Genomic DNA, 24,711 nt, shown 5'->3' with positions numbered 1-24,711 from the left:
ACAACATAATAATAGATAAATTCTTAATGCATTCAAAAATAAGTAAATAAGTTTAATTTAAATAAAAAATTTTAATTGTGGGTCATAAGTAAAACAGTACTAAAAAAGAAATTATAGGGGCACCTGGGTGGCTCAGTTGGTTAAGGATCAGCTTTCTGATCAGATCATGATCCCAGGATCCTGGGATCTGGCCCCACATTGGGCTCCCTGCTCAGTGAGGAGCCTGCTTCTCCCTCTTTCTGGTGCTCCCCCGGCTTGTGCTTTCTCTTGCTCTCTCTCCCACTCTCTGTCAAATAAATGAATAAAATCTTAAAAAAGGAAAGAAAGAAATTCATGGGACTAAATGCTTCTGTTAGAGAAGAAAAGTCTCTAATTAGTAATATAAGTTCTCACTGTAAGAAACTAGGAAGAAAGAGCAATATAAACCCTAAGCAAAAAGAAGGAAGAAATACAGGATATTCCAAAGAAATTGAAAAATACACAATGTTGAAAAATCAGAGAAATAGAAAAATTATTCTTTGAAAGATGAATAAAATTAACAAACCTCTAGCAAGACTGACAACGAAAGAAGAATCATTGAATTCTACCTCTGAAACTAATAATACACTATATGTTATTTAATTGAATTTAAATAAAATAAGATTTTTTAAAAAAAGAAAAAAGAGAGAAGATACAAATTGCCGATATCAGGAATTTAAAAGAAGATGCTACTACAGACCCTGCAGGTATAAAAGCGTAATAAGAGACTATTACAAACAGCTGTACACACATAAATTTGACAACCTGTTTGAACTGAATGATTCTTTGAAAAGCATAAACTACCACACCTAACCAATATGAGATACTTTGAATAACTCAATAAGTTTTAAGAAATTGAACATTTAATTTTTACAACTCCAAAAAAGAAATCTCCAGTCCCCATTGGTTTCCCTGTAATAGTACCTTGATACAAAAATAAGACAAAGTGCAAAAAGGAAAAGAAAACTGCAGACCAATATCCTGTATGGATACTGATGTGAAAATTCTTCACAAAATGTTAGCAAATAGAATTCAGCAATATATAAAAAGAAATATACACCTCGACCAGATAGGGTTTTATTCCAAGGATACAAAGATAGCTCAATATTCAAAAATCAATGTAATCCACCATGTTAGCAGGTTAAAGAAGAAAATCAACTGATACAGAAAAGGCTTCTAACTGATACAGAAAAGGCTTCTAACAAAATTTAACAAAATTCAACTCCTATTTATTATTTAAAACTCTTAAAGAACTAGAAATAGAGGTAAACTTATATACTATATAACTCCATCTGTATAACATTTTCAAGGTAACAAAACTATGGAGATGGAAAACAAATTTAGTGATTGCCAGTGTTTAAGGGTTGGGGCGGTAGAATGAGTAGGAATAAAGGGGGTAGCAGGAGAGAGATCTTTGTGGTGATAGAACAGTTCCTTATCCTGACTGGAGCGGTAATTACACAAATCTGCACATGTGATAAAATGGCACAGAGATATGCTCACAAATGGTGTCAATGTCAATTTCCTGAATTTGATATTATGTAAAATATAATTGTTGGAGGAAACTGAGTAAACCTCTCTGTACCATTTTTGCAACTTCCTGTAAATCTCTATCTCACAATAAAGTTTTTTTAAGAAAAATAAGCAAAAAAATGGGCATTTTTATTGGATTACATTAAATTTGTAAATGAACTTAGGGAGAATAATATGTTTATTTTGTTGATAGTTACCAACCAATAATAAGGAATGTCTTTAAATTTGCTCAAGCCTATTTTTATGTCTTTGAGTCTGAAATTTTCTCATAAAGGCTGCTAAACATTACTAGTTAAATTGTTATTTCTAAGTATTTCTCTTTTTATTTCTGTTGTCAATGGAGGTTTCTTTTTCTACTAACCAATTATCATATTTGTGAAATCAAGACTATTAATATATTGTCTAAGTTGGTCCTATAGAATAGGGTTGTCCAAATGTACCACCATATCATCAACACATAGAAATAGTTTCATTTCTTCATTTGCAACTATTATTCTTCTATTTTCCCTTATCTGAATACATTAGCTAATACTTCTAGTACAATTTAAATAGTAGTGGAGGTCCTAAGCATCCAGCATCCCTGCCTTGTCCTTGAACTTAGTAAAATGCCTCTAATGTTTTCCCATGAAGATACAGGCTTTAAGACTGATGGAATTCCTTATATGGAACTATGGTTGAATTCCTGGAATAAATCCCACTTGGTTGTGCTGTATTTTTCAGTGCATAAATTCTGTTTGATAATAATTTGCTAATGATTTTTGCACTGACATTTATAAGGAAGACCATTTTATGTTTTTATTCCTTCCCTCCCACTGCAAAATAATGGAATCTGCTTAGACAGTCTATCTTCTGGGGGTGCCTGGGTGGGGCAGTCAGTTAAGCATCTGACTCTTGGTTTTGGCTCAGGTTGTGATCTCAGGATTGTGAGATCGAGCCTAACATCAGGCTCCATGCTCATCATGGAGTCTGCTGGAGATTCTCTCTCCTTCTCCCTCTGCTCCTTCTGCTTATGCTCACTTTCTGTAAAATAAATAAATAAATCTTTTTTTTTTAAAGTCTATGTTCTGTCTCATTGATCAAGAGCCAAACAAAAAGACTTACATTTTAGACTTTAGTTTCTAAATCCAAAATTCTAAATCCAAAAAAGTCACATAAGGAGTTCCATTCTGCACATTCATGAAAAGATGTAAGTCAAGTCTCACCTTTATTCTTGGCAATTTTGTTACATAAGAGAAGGAAGGATAATCTAAGCACTACAAAATTTAATTAGTATCAATATTGATATTCATTCTTACTGGCCCACTTACTCTCTCACTTTCATAATCCCTAAAATGCCCAGCATTATAAGTTTGTCACAAGACCTAAAAAACAAACAAAAAAAAAACTAGTTTTTTAATGTAGACAGTTTAGACTCACAACATAAGTTTTCAATCCCTTAGTAGATTTGCATTATAATAGGAAAGGTGAATCCACTGAGATTCACTCAGTGGCCCTTAACAACTCAGAATAGTGGGGCCAGCGGCAATTTTGTTTTAGGGAAAAGTTAAATGCAGATCTAATTGCTGATAGAATTAGCAGTTTCGAGAAAATAAACATATTATCTTTTCCTTAGTAGGCTCATTTTGGAACTTAAGCTGATTGCTGTCAAAAGATTGGAGGTCTGTCCATTTTAACAATTCAGGACCCAGGAATGAGGAATGCATATGAATATCCACACTGCCAAACTAGAAAGAACTATAATTGAGAAATTATGGTATAAAACTAAAGAAATTTCACTAAATATTATATTAACTTTGGACTCCTAATTCCTGGGATAAAGTATTTAAAAGGTAAAAATGACTTTTGTGGGGGATAAGTGAGAATGATTTAGGAATACCTAAGAACTGGTGTTAGGATTGAAGAGCCTGGATAATCCAGACCCAGTGCGGTAAACAAACACAATTCTCTTATCTAGCATCTGCCAAACTTGCTTTACAGTCTTAAGAAGCCTCTTTCTAATCCCCTACTAGAGAAAGAATAATCATGGTTCCTATCTCAGGGAATGGTACAGAATCACCCACTCTCCTATGTACCCTCTTTGTAGGGACATCTAACTCCGGCTCTAAAATTCAATATCCTACTTCATGACCAGAGCTGAGCAGGGCTGGAGGTACCCAACCCCACGACTGGGCAAGGACTTAACCAAATGAAGAAAAATGGAAGAGAAACTGGGGGAAATACATCCAAAGCTTTTATATATCATCCCTCAAACTTTCTTGCAGCCCTATCCCCCTTTATTCATACCTCTTAAACATGACTCTGCCATTCCTGTTAATTTAAACTAATTTACATTAGTCTAAAGGAAAGGAACATACCATAAGTGATTTATCACAGCCCTAAACCTGGCCTTGAAGTTGTGTTATCTTCTCCCTAGTTAAGTCATAGTTATACACCAAGGAAGTCATTCGAGGCTTATCAGAAATCCATAGGTAGGTCTCTCAACTTCAAATCAAGAGGGAATATGCCCCTTCTTGAGTTCCTGACTCTAATTCTGTAATACAATTTTCTAATAAATTTGTCTATGCAAGTACCTATGGTACTTGGTGCAGGAATGATCTCAGGTAAGGGAGGTCAGAATGGACAGGAGATCTGGACCTTTTTTTTTTTTTTTCACCATTATCTCCTTCATAGAAGAGCAAGAAAGTGTGCTTTCTGAAAACAATCTTCTAACAGTGATTAGCATTATTTCTTACCTAAACTCCCTTTTCTTGGACCATTTTATTCTATTTTTCTCAGGGCTTCCAAGGAATATACAATAAATATTAGGGAAAATCAATAATTAACAAAATTTACATTTAAAACACAGGGACCTACTATGGTCCCAACCCTGGGTATTTTATCAATAGTAGCTTCATCAGAACAGTTTTTTGATTTCCCTAAAATCCTACCAGAGCTGCCAACTTCAGAGAAAAGATGCATTAATTCATCCTCTCTTTTGCAAGTGTTATAGACTTTTACTTCTCCTCCATCCATCATTCTATGAAGCAGCAATTGAAACCTGGACACAGATACCAAGGCATAGAAACAGTGTAGGGTAGACAAAAGAGAATAGAATTAGTAGTCTCTGCTCTCTGAGCTCTTCTTACTATGTGCAATATATCAACTCTGTAAACCCCAGTTTCTTCATCTATAAAATGAGCAGAATATCCATTTGAGATTGTTGGGAGGATTAGAGATAAGATATGTACATATATAAAGTATATTATATCCCGCTTTAAACCTTCCAAATTTTTTTTTCACTTAGAGAAAAATCTGAACACCTTACCGTGGTCTATAAGACTAAGTACACTCTGGCCCCAGCTTGGTTCTCGGATCTCATCTCCATCTCACAATAAGCCTACATCTGTGTTTTGCTCTATGTCCAGCATTCTCTAACTCCAGAATTTCAAATGATGCTCTCTTCTGTTGCTCAGGTCTCCAAGGGGTCTTTTCGGACCACCCAGGTTAAAGGAGCACTCCCAGACACTTTTTCCCTCATCACGGTTTGTTTGGTTTTTTTTTTAACTTTACATCAGTTAACACTACCTGAATTCATTCATTTATTTGTGTTTTTACAAGGGCAAGAAATGTGTCTGTCTTCTTACTCTCTAAAAGTGCCACTCTCTTCCTGAAATCTTCCAATGCTCAGATCCCTCCACAGACAGTAGGCTGCATTTTGGGGTGGGCCCAGACTAATTAAGCATTTAAAATCCTGATTAGGCCTCTTCACAACATATAACCTGCTTCACCCTAACCTAGAGACAGTGACTCTCTTTTTTTTTAGTGGCACAAAGCTACTTTTACCCAAGGGAGGGTCTGAACAGCTTAGCCTCGATTTTCGCCCAGGCACTGGTGTCAGATGCCTCTTCCAATGGAAAACAGAAATTAGGCTGGGCTTAGGAGTGTAGTCTATTATTCTTGGAATAGTTAAATGTGCTTTGAGTGGAGAAGCATAAATAAAGAGACACAGCCAAGGGGAAAGTGTTCTATTTAAAACTCCTCCCCTTCATTTTCTTCTTCAAATGAATCAGTCCCCACTTCTTCATAATCCTTCTCCAGAGCAGCCAGGTCCTCCCTGGCCTCAGAAAATTCTCCTTCTTCCATTCCCTCTCCAACATACCAGTGCACAAAGGCCCGCTTGGCGTACATGAGGTCAAACTTGTGGTCCAGGCGGGCCCAGGCCTCCGCAATTGCAGTTGTGTTGCTCAGCATGCAAACAGCCCGCTGGACTTTGGCCAGGTCCCCTCCTGGCACCACAGTGGGTGGCTGATAGTTGATGCCCACCTGAGGAACAGAGAAAAAAGAGGAGCAACCAAATAAAATGCAGAACAGCCAAAAGATAATTCAAGATGGGGTTATCTTGGTAACACGGTGTGGTAGCAAGACACAGCCATGGGTTGGGAATGGGAGCAGGCCTGGATGTGAAAAGGAGGAACCAAAGGTTTGGAGAAATGGACAGGTAGAAAGAGTGTTGAAGAGAAGTTAAAAGTGAGTAGAACTGGGCAAAAGCAAATTCAAGAGAAGGGCTATAAAATCTAAAGACTGTAAAAGACTAGATGGAATTTAAATTAAAACTTGGAGACAAAATAAAAACTGCAAAAGAAAAGGAGGAGAACAGGGATAACTGGGTCCCCCAGGGAGTTAAGCATCTTCTTTCGGCTCAGGGCCCTAGGATCAAGTTCCACATCAGGATCCTTGCTCAACAGGGAGTCTGCTTCTCCCTCTGCCTTCCACTCCCCTGCTGTGTGCTCTCACTCTCTCTCTGCACCTCCCCCCAGCAAATAAATAAATAAAATATTTTTTAAAAAAGAAAAGAAAAGAAGGAGTACAGGGCTGGTAATAGGTAGAAATGTTAATGAGGGGAGATCCAAGTGGACAAATGAGAGTAGTGAGTGAGATTATTATTAAAGGGTGTACGATACATGTTTATCTTTAAAAGGAAATAGAACCCCTTTAGAGGCAAATTAATTTTTAGACTTGACATTTACTCTTTTCCACATGGTCATGTAAAGTTTCTCTTAGTTATATTGTCAACAAATTTAGGGAAAATTCTCTGCCAAAGGCAAAGGTCTGTTTAAAAGATCAGGGAGGTGGGTGAGGGATGGGGTAACTGGGTGATGGGAATTAAAGAGGGCACGTGATATGATGATTACTGGGTGTTATGTTCAACTAATGAATCATTGAACATTATATCAAAAACTAATGATACCTGGGCTAATTGAATTTAAATTTTTTAAAAAATCATGGAGATAATCCAGAGCAATAAATTTTAAAATCCCAAAGTTCCTGGAGATGGTGTTAATGTTAATCCAGCCCCACATCTGAGGGGAGTGAGGCTGGTTAGAAGAAAAGCAAGGACTTCCATCAAAGAAAGTTAATTAAGACTTTTGCCTGGACAAGCCAAATTCCCAAGATCTGATAGCATGGCAGGGTCCTATAAAGTAAGCCTAGCCCAATCTGATGTTAGGGGCACTATCTGAGAAATCTCCCTCCTCCCTATACACATATCCCAAATCAAAGCTAATCCCAGAAACAAAACTGTAGGAAACTGGAAGAAGTTGAAAGGAACAAACCATGATAATATTTAAGGGACACTGAGAACCAAAATACTATCCAAAAAATAGCTCTCCTACCCGGGTCATCATGCCTTAACTGTCAGCCTCTTAATTTCATAGCTTTAAAATACATGTCCTCAGGGTGCCTGGGTGGCTCAGTGGGTATAATCCTCTGCCTTCGGCTCAGATCATGGTCTCAGGGTCCTGGGATCGAGTCCCGCATCAGGCTCTCTGCTTCACAGGAAGCCTGCTTCCCCCTCTCTCTCTGCCTGCCTCTCTGCCTACTTGTGATCTCTCTTTCTGTCAAAAAATAAGTAAAATCTTTTTTAAAAAATAAATAAAATAAAATGCATGTCCTCTTGAGATGTAAGTGGGAGTTGCAGCAGGCTATATAGCCAAGGTGGGTAGCCCATTAAATGAATTCACATCATCCATCACTCCTTTTAGACAAAAGTAGCGTCTTGATGGTAGAGGTGATGCTGAGACAGGGACAAAGGACCAAAAATAAGAAAGAAAAGGACAATGAATATAAACTTTGCTGTATCACATATTTTGCTAGATCTGAACCTGACCAGCAAAAAACTTTGTACCTGGAGCTAACTGTCTTCTTTCAAAGAGTAATTATCCCTTCAACTGAGTCAAATAGGGACAAACACCCTTGGGGAGGATATGAGAGGATGAAGTTTAACAAACATGAGCTTTTCTGAAAATCATCTTAAGATGCTAGCCCTACCTATCTTTCTGGATACAATCCCCAAACTTCAGCTTAAAATAAAAGGAGAAAATGAGGGGCATCTCCTTTTAGTAAATTCCCCACCACCCTCACATCTCATTTTTTTCTTTTTTCGTATTTATTTTCCTACTAGCTTGTTTTGTTGTTTGTTTCCATTTTAAAAATTTGAAAAACTCCATATTTTGGAAGATCTCCTCAGTTTTCACAAGAATGACCAAAACTGATTAAAAACTGGTGTAGTCTTGGGGGGAAAGATTGTGTGTATAGCTAGGAGTACAGCAGTGAGGAAAAATGCTACAAAAGGAGATGAGCTCGGTCAAAGCCTAATATACAAATAGGTCAGTCAAGAGACTGGTACATGATGCCTTGTTTTTGTAAGTCCCATCAGGGAAAAACAGGCATGCTCATCTCTGTATATCTAGCAACTGGTATAACCACCCCTGGTGCTGAGTGAACCTCTGAACTATTAAAGGCATGGCTGGGGGTTATTAACTAATGTAAATGATGGTAGCTATTTTGATAGTGGAATCTGATTAAAGATAATGGGAGCACAGGGCAAAGTGATCAAGCAGTTCATAAGCACAGAACCAGCTGCATGCCTTATCAGTGCAACTCATAGGAGTGACTTCTGACACAACATTCACTAGTTCTGAGATCCATGGGTTTTCCCAGGATGTTGTATCTACCCACTAACCCTCAGAGTTTGGCATTATCCAGATTGCAGACACCTGATCTACAATAGGTTTCCCCAGCTTCTGCTTATTCCTGGTTAGTGGAAAATGTCAGGGCTTCACAAAATAAGTGCTTCACTATCCTGTAGTCACCATAGAATTTCTTATCCTCACTCTAAGTTAATTAAGACTTACAGGATGAATATTTAATTTTTCAAAAATTGGGAGAGGAATACATATTTTGTTAAAGGAGGGAATTTTATCTCTCTGGTAACTTGAATAACTTGGTTAACTCCTTTCTCTGATCTATTGTCAGATTACAGGTACCTCCACTCATTCATCCTGTTCATCCCACTTGCCTGCATGGGTTCTTTCTAGCCTGTTCACTCCTCTTTATTAGAGAAAAGTCCTTTTCTTCCTGACCTTTGAGATGTTTGCAGATGTTAGGGTATGAGCAGCAGGAGGCTTTTCCCTACTGTAGTATTGCCCCTCCAAGTATCACAACTGTCCTCCTCCCCCATCTTTCAATAATCTTCTCAAATTTCTTCTTACCTAAAATGAATGAACTAATGAAATTATGGTTATATTTGTCTTAAGCCCTCTCCCCATATCATCCCATAAAGCTTGAAGCTCCCATGGAATTGTATATCAAAGACCCTGGAATTTACACGTCTTTCTCCCTTCTCCCTGGTAATCTCCTCCTGCTTCTCTAATTGTCTATCTTCTCCCTAAGTCATCAGCTCTCACCTTAAAGCCTGTGGGACACCAATCTACAAACTGAATAGTCCTCTTGGTCTTGATGGCGGCAATAGCGACATTCACATCCTTAGGTACCACGTCCCCCCGGTAGAGCATGCAGCAGGCCATGTACTTCCCATGTCTTGGGTCACACTTCACCATCTGGCTGTTGGGCTCAAAGCAGGAGCTGGTTATCTCAGCCACAGAGAGTTGTTCATGATAGGCTTTCTCAGCAGATATAATGGGTGCATAAGTGACCAGTGGGAAGTGGATGCGGGGGTAGGGCACCAGGTTGGTCTGGAACTCAGTGAGGTCCACATTAAGGGCCCCATCAAAGCGGAGAGAGGCAGTGATGGAGGACACAATCTGGCTGATGAGGCGATTGAGGTTGGTATAGGTGGGGCGTTCAATGTCTAAGTTCCTGCGGCAGATGTCGTAGATGGCTTCATTGTCCACCATAAAAGCACAATCTGAATGTTCCAGTGTGGTGTGGGTGGTCAGAATGGAGTTGTAGGGCTCCACCACTGCAGTAGAGACCTGAGGGGCTGGGTAGATAGCAAACTCTAGCTTGGACTTCTTGCCATAATCTAGGGAGAGTCGTTCCATCAGCAGAGAAGTGAAGCCAGAGCCAGTGCCCCCTCCAAAACTGTGGAAGATCAGAAAGCCCTGCAAGCCAGAGCAGGCATCTGTCTGGGGAGAGTAGAACATGAGAAGAAACCATGAAGACAAGTTTATGAGAATACCCTCATGTGAACAAAGGCAGGCAATCTTATCTGCCCCCACTCTATTCCTTAACATTTTTATGTCAGTAAAATCAAAACAGTCTTGGAGAAGTAAGATAAAAGGAGTTGGGTTGATCTTGAGAGGACTATCTAAAATATATAGGGTGGCAAACTGCACAGGTACATGCCACTAGGTATATGGAAGGCTCCAGCCCAGTGGCTTGGTTAAACCAGGAATAAGAATTTCAGAACCACAGTGGTTAATAGCTTTGCCCTTTGAGAACCCCAACTCTTTGCCCATTTTCCCTGCCCTTGTCATTGGTTTTTTGGGAGCTGCTGACTATACATCTCAGCCCCACCTTGAAAGGTGGCTCAGTGTACAAATTTCAGAGATATAAATGGAGTCAAAGAACCTGAGTTTTAGTACCAATTTTGTCATTTCCCAGTTGTAAAAACTTGAGCAAGTTATTGAACCTCTCCAGATTACTGTTTCTTCCTGACTAAAGTAGGGCAATTTAAAAAAAAAAAACCCTCATCCACAAGGTTATTGTGATTATCAAATGAGATAGCATGATATGCTGAGCAAAGACTTGATATGTAGTAAGTAGTCAATGTTAGCTTTTATGAGAACTAAGAGAATTCAGACAGTCACAACTTTTCCCTTTGGGTATGATCTATGATACTTGTTCTAAACTTTTGGGGCCCACAGAGAGCTTTGAGACAGATAACCCATGTGAGCCCTCCACTAAACAGAAAAAGTGAACATATACAAAAATTTGGCACCTTTAGCTCCCAAGAACCCCTGATTAAGTCCAACCATTTCCATTGTAAAGATAAGGAAATGAAAGCTCAAGGCGATAAAGTGGCCCACCATACAACTCAGTGCTTTCTAGCCAAAACCACCTGATTTAAATCCCAACTCTGCCACTTTCTAGTTGTGTGATCCAGCTAAATTATTGAGCCACACTGGCCCTCAATTTCTTCATTGTAAAGTACAGGTAAATGACTTTCTGTGTATCATTACTAAAGGAATTAAGTGAAGTAATGTATCTAATTGATATTTGTAATGGCATTTGTAAGTGCTCAAAAGTTATCAACAATCTCTTCCTCTCCTCTTCCAAGTTAAATTCTGTGTTAACCTATGCTTCCAACAAGCAAAGAGCTAGCCTTCTTTATACCTGGAATTTCCTCCAGATATTACCATATAGTACCGATAAGATTTAGTAAGTCATTGGCTTGTAGGGTAGTTCATGATGTCCAGGTGGAGGAAGGGGCATCATCCCTGTGAATGCTTCTCACAGAATATAAGCAAAAATTCCCAAATCTTAGGAGCTCTATTCTGTAGCCAGGGGACAAATGCTTCCACTTATCCTGTCTCTTTTAGCCTGACTCATCAATTCCATACCCTTGTTCATACTTACCAGCTTCCGTATGCGGTCCAGCACCAGGTCGATGCTCTCCTTGCCCACTGTGTAGTGGCCCCGGGCATAGTTGTTAGCTGCATCCTCCTTCCCTGTGATCAACTGCTCTGGATGGAAGAGCTGACGGTAGGTTCCTGCCCGAACTTCATCTACCAAGAGACAGAAGCCATCAGGTCTTATCACATTGTTTATAGAGGAGATACATCCCTCATTAAATATCATATAATACTTTTCTGGGTATCCATTTCCTCTACCTGTAAAACTCCACTGAGGTAAAACCAGACAACACTATAATAAATCTGGAAAGGGTTGAGAGAATTCCAGGGTAACATAAGCACTAATAGAAACAGAAGCCTGTGATTCAGGCAAAGAGAAGCTTTTCTGCTCTGCTGGCAGGAACTTCTAAAAGCATTAGGTTCACAAATTTCACCAAACACCAAAGCTGATTGCCCCTTCTTCTTTCTACCTTGGCCCCTTAAGTCTTCCTTTTTGTTTTTTCTTTCATGCTGCAAGGTGACCCAAAACTTTAACCCAATTTCATTCGCACTAAAATGTTCTAAGGATACAGAGAAAGGTTCCGGGTGATCTGCTCTCCCAGGAATTGTCCCATCCCTAAGCTAACATATGTAAGTCACTAGAGATATTTTAGAATGACTTTGAAGCAGAGCTATGCTCCAGGTCCTAGAAGGGTCCACACAAAGTAGATATATGGCAGACCAAGACGTATCAAGCCCCAACTACATGTCCTCTTTTCTTCAGAGTTCCTCTACGCCCCCACCCAGGGAAATCACTAATTTGCATAGTGCCTGGGAGGGTAATCTGCACATTTTATATTTGTACAGAGTATCCCAGGGTTGTGTACCTATAGTCTGTTGCCCCTAGAAATTAGTGTTTCGGCATTACAGACATTAGCCCAGATATCTCTGTTAGATTTACCCATCCCTTGCTTGGTGAACCAGTGTTGAAGCTGAGGAAATCCTGATGTTAAGCTGAGAATTGATACAGGAATCATACCCAAGGGAAAGGATGCCAGGGTGGTGGAGAGGAGGACTCAAGGGAATGGTGAAGCACCAAGAACCCTGTTCCAACACAAGTCTGTTTTCTAGGATCCAGAGGAGGTTCCTTCTAGAACTGCAGCAACCTCTGGCTTTAAGAGAATGTGTTCTGCTATTATTTCATTTTGAGTAAGATACTTCAAGGTTATACCAGAACCATGAGAAAAGACTGCAATTCTGTTATAGAATCAGAAACCTATACTTTGGAAAATTGACTATTTGGAGACCTCTCATAATTCCTAAAATTATTTTTATTTTTCTACTATTTTATTTTTCTGCTCTTAGCACATAGTTAAGACTCTCTCAATTTGGATCTTTCTCAACAGGTTTAAGGGGTTTAAGTACAGGGTATTTTGTTCTGCATAGGTTACAGCTGTAATGGGGAAGTAGAGATCTGTGGTCTCTACTTCCAGTTAGAGATTCTGCTTCCTTAGCTATCATGGACCAAAGGCTCTGCAGCTTCATGTTGTTTTCTGTAGAAAGGATCCTAGCCCATACTCACCTACTACAGTAGGCTCCAGATCTACCATGACAGCCCGAGGCACATGTTTCCCATTGCCAGTTTCACTGAAAAAGGTGGTGAATGAGTCATCGTCGTTGACCTTGCTGGCCTGGACACCAAAGGTGCCATCTGCCTGGATGCCATGTTCCAGGCAGAAGAGCTCCCAGCAGGCATTGCCAATCTGAACTCCTGCTTGACCCACGTGGACTGATATGCACTCCCGCTGTGAGGAGAGTGCAGAATCAAGGTCAGAGAGTCCTAGGCCTTGGTTATGCCCTTGTGCTATATCCCACACATCTGAGGACTTGTCTCTCCCTAGCATTCAACTCGCAGGATATCCATCCCTCCAACCATGCCATATAAAACCAGGTGGGATCTGAGGTGTCAGGTGTCTAACCCTAAGCCCCTCAGTCTGGACTGAGACTTGGCTCTGAGGAAGAATCGGTTTTATGGCTTTGCTCCAAAGTTTGTTTCCCAGGTTAATCCTTTGTGCCAAGAAAACAAAAAAGAGGGCAGCTATACTGATAAAACAAGGGGCTAATTCCAAACCATGAAATTCCTGTGCTGATGAAGGAGGTCAAAGGATGAACCAGTGATAATAACAGAAACTGTTCATAAATTCCCTAGCATACACAGTGGCAGCATTCATATTCATGCCTAAGCCCTGACCTTCCTAGACAACACCCTCTCTTTCTCTCTCTCTCTCCCCCTCCTTTCGTCTCCCTCCCTCTCCCTCTCTTTCTCATGCACACACACACATACACACACACACACTCACTCAGAGTCTCAGAATATCATAGAGCAGATAAACTCTCATGGAAGGAAAATACTTTGTAACTAGGTATCATGAGTGTCTTTAGTGTTCTGGCTACAAATGTAGGAAGAAGAAAAGACTGTTACATCAGCAAAGGAGAGTTGAGAGCACATAATTTGTTGGGAACCTAAATTAGGTTCCTCACTGAAGCTGGAAAATTTCTTTGTAGCTACCATAATTTGCTCCCTTGTCTATGTCAGGCCACATATTAAAGCTGACCTTTAGAGGGTCCTTACCTCTTTGTTACTCTGGTATGAAGCCACAATTACCTGATTGATCATAATACTAATATTTGAGGATGAGAATGGGTGGGTGTGTGGGTGTGTGGGTGGCAGAGAGAAAGAGAGAGAGAGAATATGAATGTCTGTGTATTAATAGAAGCTGGGGTTTCACCAGAAATCATGATCGTATCACCTCCATATATCCCATCAATGAGGAAGCAGTGGCCAACACAAAGTGGCTCTGTGCCTGTGAGGCCTGCTAGAGTCCAGATGGGAAGCATGTGCTTCATCCGTGGGTTTCTATTCTTATCCATGATCTGACCTGCCATTTTCCAGCTAGGTAACCCAAGCCAGGAGCAAAGCCTCCAGAAAATTTGGCTGGGCATTGAAACACATGGAGCCGGAGGGAACTTGTAGGTTCTCTGGGCAAGGGAACAGGGCAGCTGCCCCGAATAACACCTCAAAGAGCCAGAGGTGCCAGGACCCATTACTCCCTAATTCAATTTTAGAGCTGAGTACCTATCTTACACCTGACTTTGCCTCAGGGAGCATAGAGCACGGGTGTTCACAGCAGCCAGTATGAAACATAGCCCTATCTGGGAATAAAACCCAGCTACATTTCCATGAGTCTGGTGGCCAGAGAAAGGTTCCACTCACAAAGTTGTCCACACCCCAGGGTTTAAATCTCGCCTTCTCAATTTACTTGCTATGCTGTGTGACCTTGGCTGAGTTAACTAACTTTGCCTCATCTGAAAATAGTAAGTTAGGGGCACCTGGGTGGCTCAGTCGGTTCAAGTCCCTGGGACTCAGTCGGATCAAGTCCCAGGGTCCTGGGATTGAGCCCCTTGCTCAGCGGAGAGCCTGCTTCTCCCCTGCCTGCCATTCCCCTTTCTGTGCTTGCTCTCTGTCTCTGTGTCTCCCTCACCCTTTCTGTGTCAAATAAATAAAATTTAAAAAAATTTTAATGAAAATAAGTTAGCCATGATTATGTTGTTTTTGCCTTTACCATTATTATTTTCATTATGATAATACCTTGTGGCTTTATTCTCCACCCAGAAGAAACACAGGTGGAAAGTTAGAGATTCCAGGTCCCCATTCTACTCACCTTTACTGTAAGGTCTATTTTCTGCCTTCACCTTGGGTCTTAATTCAGACATTAAGAAAGTGTCCTACACCCAGAAACCACCCCACAACCAGTGTGTTGTTAATCAGTCCACATCTTTCATATCCAGGCAGCCCTGGCTTCCTAAAGAGGTGTCTAAAGCTGATGGGAATTTGGAGAGACCTAAAAATATATCTGATCCTATGGATCACATTCCAGGTGACTGAATCCTCTGTGGCCCTGGCCCTCAGTCTTCTGAGCTTTGCCCTCCCCCACCAACCACCACCATACCCCAACTATCCTCCAGGTCTGTCTGTGGTGCTATTTGCTCTCTGGTCAGCCCTTCCTTCTGGAACACTCTTTTTCAGTAAGAATGCAGGGATATTTCAGAAAGATCAGAGGACATGGGAGGAAGAGTAAGGCCTCTTTGGGACCAGAAAACTACCAATATGGTGATATCAATGACACAAGCCTTTTTGTTATCCCCTTTAATCTCACAAACACTAATATGCCAGTCTTCACAAACATGCTCTTGCTCTCTTGCTCTCCCTCTCTCTCTCACACACACACATACACACACATACACACTCCTTAGGAAGAGCTATTTTCCTTGTTAAACTAATTTAGAGCAACTGGAAGTATAAAAGAATCTCAGAACTAACTGATATGTTCATAGATGCTTTCAAAACCCAAAAGTGGCTACACCAATCAAGAGAAAAGGAAGATCCCTCAATACCATTCCCCACTAACAGGAACCAGGACTCCTGGGAGAAATGATGAGTTCTAGGTCTGGGGCAAGGAACATACAAGATGAGCCTGGAACATTTTATGGTGCCTGAAAGCACAGAAGCTAACACAGATTGGGATGACATCGAAAGATCTCAGAAACCAACTTGAAGAAACTTCCACTATCAAAGATAAGACAGTATGAGCACCAAAAAGAAGAATAATGGTACTTGATTGGAACAGGATATATATAAAAATCCACAACTCCTTAGTGTTATCAAGAAAACAAATAACTCATTTGTCCCCAAATAGCACAGTTTATGAGGGAAAGCCCTTTTTTTACTGAAGAATATCAGCTAATAAATGCACAAGGAATGATATATTAAGAAATGTTGCCATATTACAATCCCTAATCACGTAATTGATTTGGACAAGGATGCCAACACCATTAAGTGAAAGGTTGATGGGAAAAGAATGGATATTCACATAGCATTAAATCATCACTGTTATTTACAGGTTACAAGGGGGAAAAGTAACAACAACAGTTGTTAGCCAAACATGGGGATCAATCTTAACAGTACTGATAGTGAGAGCACCAGATATTAAGAACATCCTGATGTGATGCAACATGACAACATCTTCCCCGAGGAATTCTTATACATAGCCTCGGGATGGCTGAGTGGCTCAGTTGGTTAAGCAACTCTTGATTTTGGCTGAAGTCATGATCTCAGGGTTGTGAGATCGAGTCCCACGTTGTGCTCTGCACTGGGCTTGTAGCCTGCCTAAGATTCTCTCTCTCTCTCCCCTTCTGCCCCTCCCCACCCCACTCAGTCTTGCTCTTGCATTCACTCTCTAAAACAAACAAACAAAACTCAGCCTTAATCTACCAAACATTTTGGGGGGGGGGGGGGAGTGCAAAACTGTGGTTTATTAAAGCACAGGAAAAGGACCCATGGGCAGAAAGAGCCGCTGCACTATTAAACACTTTAAATTTAGTTTTCAAATGGTAGAAAACACCAGGTTCTGAGTGATAAGTGACATCATGAGAAAACAATAAAATAAATCCAGAAGGTGAAACATTCTACAGGTCAATTGATACAATCTTTTTAGTTCATGGAAAATAAATATGATAGGAGAGATTGTTCCATATCAAAAGATACTCAAGAAACACAAGTCCACATGCAGTATGTGCACTTTGTCTGAATTCTGATTTGAACAAATCAAAATTATTTGGGAAACAAATAGAAAAATTGATTAATTTTGTTAAGCATGATAATGAAGTATATTTAGGTATAACAGTGTCCTTATTTTTTAGAGTACTTTTTTTTTATTATGTTCAGTTAGCCAACAGAGTACGTCATTAGTTTTTGAGGGTCACTTCCAAAGCATCTGGGGCAAAATGCCATTATGTCTGTATTTTACTTTAAAATACTTCAACAAACACAGCAGATAAAATAAAAATGGCAGAAAAATGATAATTATTATTATTAAATCTAGATCATATATGTATGGGTGGCATTAAAATTTTTTCACACTCAAAAGAAAAAAATTAAAGAAAGGAACTACAGGAAGAATGGGAGTAAAGATTCCATTCACCATAATTATCTTATCCTGCAGGGCCCAGGCTCTTCCTATCCCATTTCACTTAGTCATTATTCAACTAACAATATTAAGAACTAATTTGTCAGGGGCGCCTGGGTGGCTCAGTGGGTTAAAGCCTCTGCCTTCAGCTCAGGTCATGATCCCGGGGTCCTGGAATCAAGCCCCACATAGGGCTCTCTGCTCAGCAGGGAGCCTGCTTCCTCCTCTCTCTCTGCCTGCCTCTCTGCCCGCTTGTGATCTCTCTCTGTCAAATAAATAAATAAAATCTTTTTTTAAAAAAAAAAAAAAAGAACTAATTTGTCAGTGCACGGAGCTAGTTTTCTCCAGCCACTGCCTGATCACCATCTCCATCTCCCTCCCTGGAAGTTCTACATAGATAAACACAGAGCAGACCCAGTGCTGATGGCCTTGTGAGGTCACCCCTCATGCCGAAGAGAGGTCATCTATCTGGCATAACCAGGGATACTATGTCAACTGTAAATGTTTAGGACACTAGAACTATACTGGCCTCGTGGGTCACCAAATATAATTCCCTCCCCATTTTACAGTTGAAAAATCTGAGGCTGAGAAAGTTAAAGGGACAAACTCAAGATTTCACAGCTCTGCAGCAGGAGCCCAGACTGGAACCCAGGTCTTCTGACTCCAGCCTGAGTTCTTTCCTTTACACCACACAACCTCCAGCCTCACTTGCACTCTGAACTTTCAGGACCCTGGGGTGTGCCCACATCTACATCCATGCAAGCCTGATAGTGTATATAGCAAGACCAACCTTGTATAGCAAAACTCCAAACAGAAAAAAGCTCAGTGCAAAAAGAAACAGAATGGCTTATGGTGGCATCCTTCTCTGATAGAACCAAGAATCTTTTTTCAGGGCTGATGTGTAAAGGACAGGGAGGGGGCCAAAGTATAGAAGAAGCTGACCCAGCAGAGGATATTTAAATCCTAAATTTTCTCCAAACTCAGATTTCAGATCTCCCTATCTAGCCAATCAGAGCTCATATTTTCTCTCACAGTATTTCTCTCTCTCAGTTCCATTTCGAATCTGGGCTTATAGAGCTCAGACCACTTCTGTGCTCCAAGGATGCTGTGAGGTGAAAGGGGTTCCCTATTTGCTGCTGGACCTCTCTGCCCAGCAATCCAGAGGGTGAAGATGAAGGAGATGGACAGACCTAATACAGGAGTTTACTTTCCTCAAGAAAAGTAGGACATAACCTTACACAGACCTAGTGCTGGTGTAACTACAAAAGTTACCCACTGTTTATTCCTACAACAAATGTTTATTGTGTTATTATGTGTAAGAAAGTATGGAAAGGTACTCGGCTAACTCCTACTCCTCCTACTCATTAAATTCACTTCATACAGGAAGTCTGGGAAACCACAAACCAGCTCAGGGTCCCTACTTTGTGTTCCCAAGATCCACTTCTTCTCTATTGTTGTATTTATCATACCCTATTTTAGGTGCTTGTTCAATTTTCTGACTTCCTAGCAGAGAGAAAAAGATCTGTGAGGGCAAGGAACCCCTGCTTACTCAGTACATCCCAGGTAACAAGCACAGTGCTTGAATGTAGTGGGTGCTTAACAAATATAGGGATGATTAGAATGAAAACTCTGCACTGAGGGGTCTTATAATCTATTTAACAAAAGAGTAGGCAGTGCTGAAGAGACAATGGGAGTTCAAAGGAGAAAAAAACAACTCTGGCTTGGCTTCCTGGAACAGGAATATTTGCAGCGACCTTGATGAATTTTAAAAACATGCCAAAATGATCATTTTAGTTGAGCTTAGGAGCAATGTTAACAAAAGGCAAGAAAACTTAGGGCAAGCCCCACAAATCATGCAGTTTGCCTGATGTGTAGGCTCATGAAAAGCAGAACAGATAAGACATCTGTGCCACCTACCTTCATCTTCCATGGAGAGGGGAACCTATATTTTGCAGAATATCAAAAAAGAATTTCTAAAACTTTACAGCCTTATTATAATTCCACTATAAGAAACCTTTTCATACATCAATCTTATATTATTTTTATTTTAATATTGGTCGTTCCCTTTTATTTTGTTCTCAGATAACTAAGATCAGCTAATTAAGGTGAGGAAGAAGATTTGTAGCTTCAAAAATCATTTTGAAATATCATAAAACAATAAAACTGGCATGTTATCTAGGAAAGGAACTGACACAGACCAGCAGTATATGACACATGAAAACCTGAAACCAGTCCACATCTCTTGAACACCAATGTGGTCAAATGCCACACAGCTGCTTTCAAAAGCATATCATTACACCAAATTATGTCTAGTGGTCAGGCGGGGCTAATAAATCACCTATATTTTAGGATCTAGGTCAAAGATGTGGTCTACTAATAAAAAGTAGATCCACCGTGTTATGGAGGAATAACTAAAGTAAGAAGAATTGTGACTCATTAAAGATTGCTTGAATTATCTCTGCTCAAAGCCCTTCAATTACAGAATATTTAGAATCACTCAGAACAAAGAATATATAGCAAGCCAGAAAAAGAAAAAAAAAAAAAAAAGACCTAAATTAACATCAGTGAGTGAAAGAGCTTCAAGAGAGGGGTCTTGGATTATAGGCACTGCATCATTTAGGGCAGCAATAGAGATGACATTAAGACCACCTTTAGGAATGGCAGGAATGTGAAGTAAATAGACTCCCAGCCTAAGAGACCTATTGGTGTCGGAAGGCCCTTAGGCTTTAGCTGACATTGGGGACAAGTGTGAGAGACAGCTAAGGACTTTTAATCTGGTACATAGCACCCATTTCTTTTTCCCATTCTCTCATTATCTGGGAGAAATTCTAACAGGAAGACACAGATAGTGGAAATGTCAACCACAAAGGCCACAGATAGCATTACTGGTCCCTTGGCAGCCAAAGGGAAAAGGAGCAGTTGGTCCTCTTTCTCCCCCAAGGAAGAAGCCAGTTGGGTCCACCCACCCCCTATCACCAGTCCTGAATTCACCAGCTATTTCCCCCTCAGAAGTTATTTTTAACTTTTCATCTTCCTCTCAAGGTCACTCAGGAGCCCCTTAGGACACTCCAAAAGGACACTCAGTAACAGCAATACCCCTCTAGCTCTGCATGGGCCTGACTTAAGCCTGAAGCTTCCTATGAAAACTCCTCCTCATTTAGCCAGCACCTTTGCCCTAGCCGCTGCAGAGGGAAGTTCTGTTCATCAGGGCTCCTCTGTTACTCAGAGCCATGGACCCCCACAACTTCTGGGGGAATCTGTGCTTTGTAATGGGAAGGGCAGAGGCAGCGGTGACTCTAGAAGTGTCTGAGGTCAGAAAATAAGTATGGACCTTGGAGAGCTCAGCCATGCCTGCCTACGTGGGGGGAGTTTGCAGAGGACTGCAGACACAGAAGCAGTGTCCATCTCATCCCCCAAACACTCTCCCCTCTACTTTTTTTCTTGAGGAAACAAGCTCTTTGTTGCTACTTCATGCCTATTCCCATCTGAATCGGTGCTCCCTTGTTCAGAAGAAATGCAGTTAAGGAGATTGTGCTACAGATATTCTCACCTCCCCATAAACCCAGACACTTTCTCTGTACCCTTGTATCATTGACACAGGCTTGGCTTGGAGCACCTGGCCAGGAGTCTCCATACCACTTTCCCCAAAGGTGTCCTAGTCTCAGTTCCCAGAACTACTTACTAGAAGGCCACTGGGAGCAGACTGGGATGCTCAGTTATAGGATTAGTTATACATTTCTTACTCAGAACCTACAGAAATGCTTAATCTAATTCTTCTTAAGACAGAAGTAGCCTTCTCCCTCCATCCTCACAAGAGAAGGGAATCCTGGAGGATGGCTGCCTGAGACAATCTGTTAAAGGAAGCAAAGTCCTTTCTGCAAGGGTGGAATTCTTTGGGTCTTCATTTATTAGATGGATCATTCTAGCCTTTCATGAATGAGTAAAGAGACTTTTAAAAAGAGGTTCTATGAGTAGGAAATGGCCAATAAAAAATGTTTTCCAAAAAAAAAGTTTTCCCATTAAGACAATGCTGCCAGGGGCGCCTGGGTGGCTCAGTGGGTTAAAGCCTCTGCCTTCGGCTCAGGTCATGATCCCAGAGTCCTGGAATCGAGCCCCACATAGGGCTCTCTGCTCAGCAGGGAGTCTGCGTCCTCCTCTCTCTCTCTGCCTGCCTCTCTGCCTACTTGTGATCTCTGTCTGTCAAATAAATAAATACATAAATCTTTAAAAAAAAAAAAAAAAGACAATGTTGCCCATGTAATTAAATATTTCAAACACAACCTGCTATACAAAATTCAGTTTCAAAATAAATAAAAAAAACTCTTCTCAAAATATTCAACCATAGGTTTTCAGCCACATTTAAAATAAGGTTTTACTGTTTAAGATTTTTATTTACTAGATATTTTCAGAAACTTTCCTTTTGAATACATAGTCAATAATTACAATCCTTGGCTCCCTTGTAAGTCTCCTTTAAGGCTCTATTCTGAGAGTCGCTATAGCATTCAGGTCAAAGTTAAAACATGCAAAATAAAGCACTTTGAAAATTATAAAGCACTACATACTAGATAGTATAAATATTAAGTATCAAATTTTGAGTATGCCTAGGATTTCCTTCAGAATAGTAGGAAGTGAGGGAAAGGGGAATAAATGAAGCAAGATTAGTCATAAGTAAATAATTGTCGAAATTGGATGAGGCATACACTGGAGTTCTTATACCATTTTCTCCCCTTTTGCAAATGTTTGAAATTCTCCACAATAAGAAGTTTAAAATAGTAAAGCTAGGTGGAGCTGTGGAAATTGTAACCTTAACCCCTCTTCATTTTGTAGATGAGAAAACCCATCTAATGAGGTTAATCGAACTTCTTGAAGCTAGCTGCAGAGCCAGGAGTCAAAATTCTTCTCTGGGCTTCTTCTATGGCTTCACATGGGGAGCCTCAGACAGGAGTCGATTCCTTTGGCCACTATCACCAATATCCCCCAAGTTCTTAAAGCCCCCAGATGGGTCTGGGAGCATGCTCCAGAGAGAAAGGCTGCTGCACAGACCTCTAGCTAGAAAACAGAGCTGGAGCCAGAGCGAGAGGCCCTGGGCACTTTCCAAAAAGAGCAGAGGCTGGGTGAGGAGGGTTTTCTAGCCTGCCCTGCTTGATCGCTGACACCTAGAGCAAAAGTGCCCAGAGAACTTGACCTTGGTTTGCTTATTCTGTCCCCCTCCTCCACCCAACTCTCCCAATGCACCCCTTCTCTACCAAAATACCAGGGCTCTGAGCAAGGAGATTCTGGGTTTTCAGGTGTTCAGGGAAATAGATTGGGAACGGTTTTATCTACTCCCGGGGGAGAACGGGGAGGGTCACAGGAAGGATTCTAGAGAGCCTGGAGAAGCCCCCTCCAGCCAAGTAGGATCTGCGTTTGCAAGAGGAGACAGATTTCAGGGGCGGGGTGGGGGGCGGAGGAGCCACCGCTGAGCCCTTAACCATGACAGTTAACAAAAAAGAGAAGTCCGGGGGTCCCCTTGCCTTCTGAGGGAGACTTCTGTACACCAAAGTCCTTCCGGTTTCGACCGCTGGAAAAACTGGGGAGTTGGCGTGGGTGCCAGGTGTCTGGGAGGCTGAGAGCATTCAAGTTTTAAATGCCCCCCCCCCCCCCCCCCGCGCAAGCCCAAGCGAATATTCAGAGACAAGAAAGGAAAATGACCTCAAGCGAGGGGAGACTGTGATGCCCTAAGTCCTCTGTCACATTCTGGGGCTCTGTCTCATTTGATTGGATTTGGGGACCTAACTGCACCCACTCCCCCCAGCTGCCGGAGCCCACCTCAGCCATCTGGAATCCCTGGACTGTCTCCTACTTAACCCACTCTAGTCCTTGAGCTGCCCATCTGGGGATTCCTCAGAATCTCACCTCTTCGGCGCCTGCTTCCCATATCCTCCCTCTCCTCACCTGCGTGCGCAAATCTCCCCTAGGTCCCTTTGGGGGGCGATTCGCCTCAGGTCTCTACTTTATGTATATTATAAAGGGTACTGGCACGGGTGTCCTCCGCCCAAGGGCAGGGACCTCTTCGACCCTGAACTGACACCCCAAGAGACTTCAAGCTCTGCAGATCCAAAGCGATGGATCTGTTAGCCCCCGCGCAAATATGGCTCTCGGCTTGGTGCCAGCCCCGCGCCCCAGATTCCTGGCCCCCAGCCCCGGGACTTGAAAAGGCTCACCATGGCGGCTGCTCTCCTCGCCGGCTCGCCTCCCAGCTGGGCCTGCCCACCCCAACTGCTCTAGATACAGCCGCCTCCGCAGTTGTGACACACTGGGCGGGAGGGGGCCGGGGACAGACATGCTGGGCCAGCAGCTGCCCTGCTGCATCACAGAGCCCAGGAAGGGGAGGGACCGGGGCAGGTCACAATTGCTCCTCCCAGTCCACTCGCGACTTAAATCCCTCCGCAGCCGCGATGGCCCCGCCCCTCCTCTGGGTCCACCCTCGGCATCTTCCGCCGCTGCTCCTGCTGAGAATTGCGCGGTTAGGTTCCCAGCGATTCCGTGGCTCGGTGGGGGACGCAGTCCTATTACCAAGGCGCACTCATAGTCTGTGTGATCGGCCATTAGCTGGAAAGCTCTTAAACAGAAATGTAAAAGTGCTGCTAGACAAAATGTTTGTCACTGCTCAAACTTTCATTCTCTTCCTGCCGCCAAACACTAGCCACCTGATTGGAGTTTAGTTGACGGCAGTCATCCTAAACCCAGGAGAGTGCTGGTCTCACTGCTAGGAGGAGTAGGCTTCCAGGCTCAGCTCTGCTTCTTACCTGTCTGTGCTTGAGCAAGTTGCTGAGTCTCTGGTCTAGTAACCTCTTTCTACTTCCATCAAAGACTATGTGGTTACTGGAGAATTACCTGAGATAACATGTATAAAACCATAAAGCTCCAGGTACACAGCAGGTGCTCAATGCTTAAGCTGTTTCTGTTTCTATTGCTCTATCGGTATACATCACTCTTCCACCATTATTTTCAAATCTCTTTCTTGATCCATTTATCATCGCTCCCTCTTCCTACATTTAAGCCCAGAATGTACTAAGCGATATCAGGGATCTGGCTTTCTTTGCCCAATAATAGGGCCTCCTCTTGGGGGCCACAGGACGTTGAAGGGATTTCCCCTACTATTTGGAGATGGCTAGGAGCAACTGGGTCTGGCCTTGGCATGAGCCCTTCTCTTTACAAAACATTATTAAACCTCCATCCACTTTCCCCAGCAGAGGCCAATCAATCTCTGCTGAAATATGAAGCCCAGTCTCACATCCCACTTTTCTCAGGCACCTGAC

The 24,711-nt window shown here is 41.7% G+C and overlaps 1 protein-coding gene across 2 annotated transcripts; it reads right to left on the bottom strand.

The window, feature by feature from the left end:
• Nucleotides 1–1,073: 1,073 nt before the first annotated feature.
• TUBA8 (tubulin alpha 8) lies at nt 1,074–23,800 on the bottom strand. Of its 2 annotated transcripts, none has more exons than XM_082738190.1 (5): nt 23,614–23,800; nt 12,967–13,031; nt 11,410–11,558; nt 9,276–9,956; nt 1,074–5,853 (listed from the first exon to the last, which is right to left on the bottom strand). In XM_082738190.1, exons 2-5 carry the CDS (start codon nt 12,992–12,994, stop codon nt 5,560–5,562), a joined length of 1,152 nt encoding a protein of 383 aa, XP_082594316.1. In that variant the 5' UTR covers nt 12,995–13,031; nt 23,614–23,800; the 3' UTR covers nt 1,074–5,559. The 2 variants fall into 2 exon arrangements, with proteins under 2 accessions (XP_082594316.1, XP_082594315.1); XM_082738189.1 differs by having other exon boundaries at nt 12,967–13,189; nt 23,614–23,799.
• Nucleotides 23,801–24,711: the final 911 nt, after the last annotated feature.

This window comes from Mustela nivalis (assembly GCF_964662115.1).
Source record: "Mustela nivalis genome assembly, chromosome: 7".
NCBI lineage: Eukaryota > Metazoa > Chordata > Mammalia > Carnivora > Mustelidae > Mustela > Mustela nivalis.
This window is presented reverse-complemented; position numbering and strand designations above follow the sequence as displayed.

Excerpts from the sequence above, each read along its gene's own strand:
- TUBA8 (XM_082738189.1), bottom strand. Across the intron at positions 11,559-12,966 it reads TCTGGAGCCTACTGTAGTAG|ATGAAGTTCGGGCAGGAACC; the intron begins GTGAGTATGGGC and ends GTCTCTTGGTAG. Across the intron at positions 5,854-9,275 it reads GGTGTCCCACAGGCTTTAAG|GTGGGCATCAACTATCAGCC; the intron begins GTGAGAGCTGAT and ends TCTGTTCCTCAG.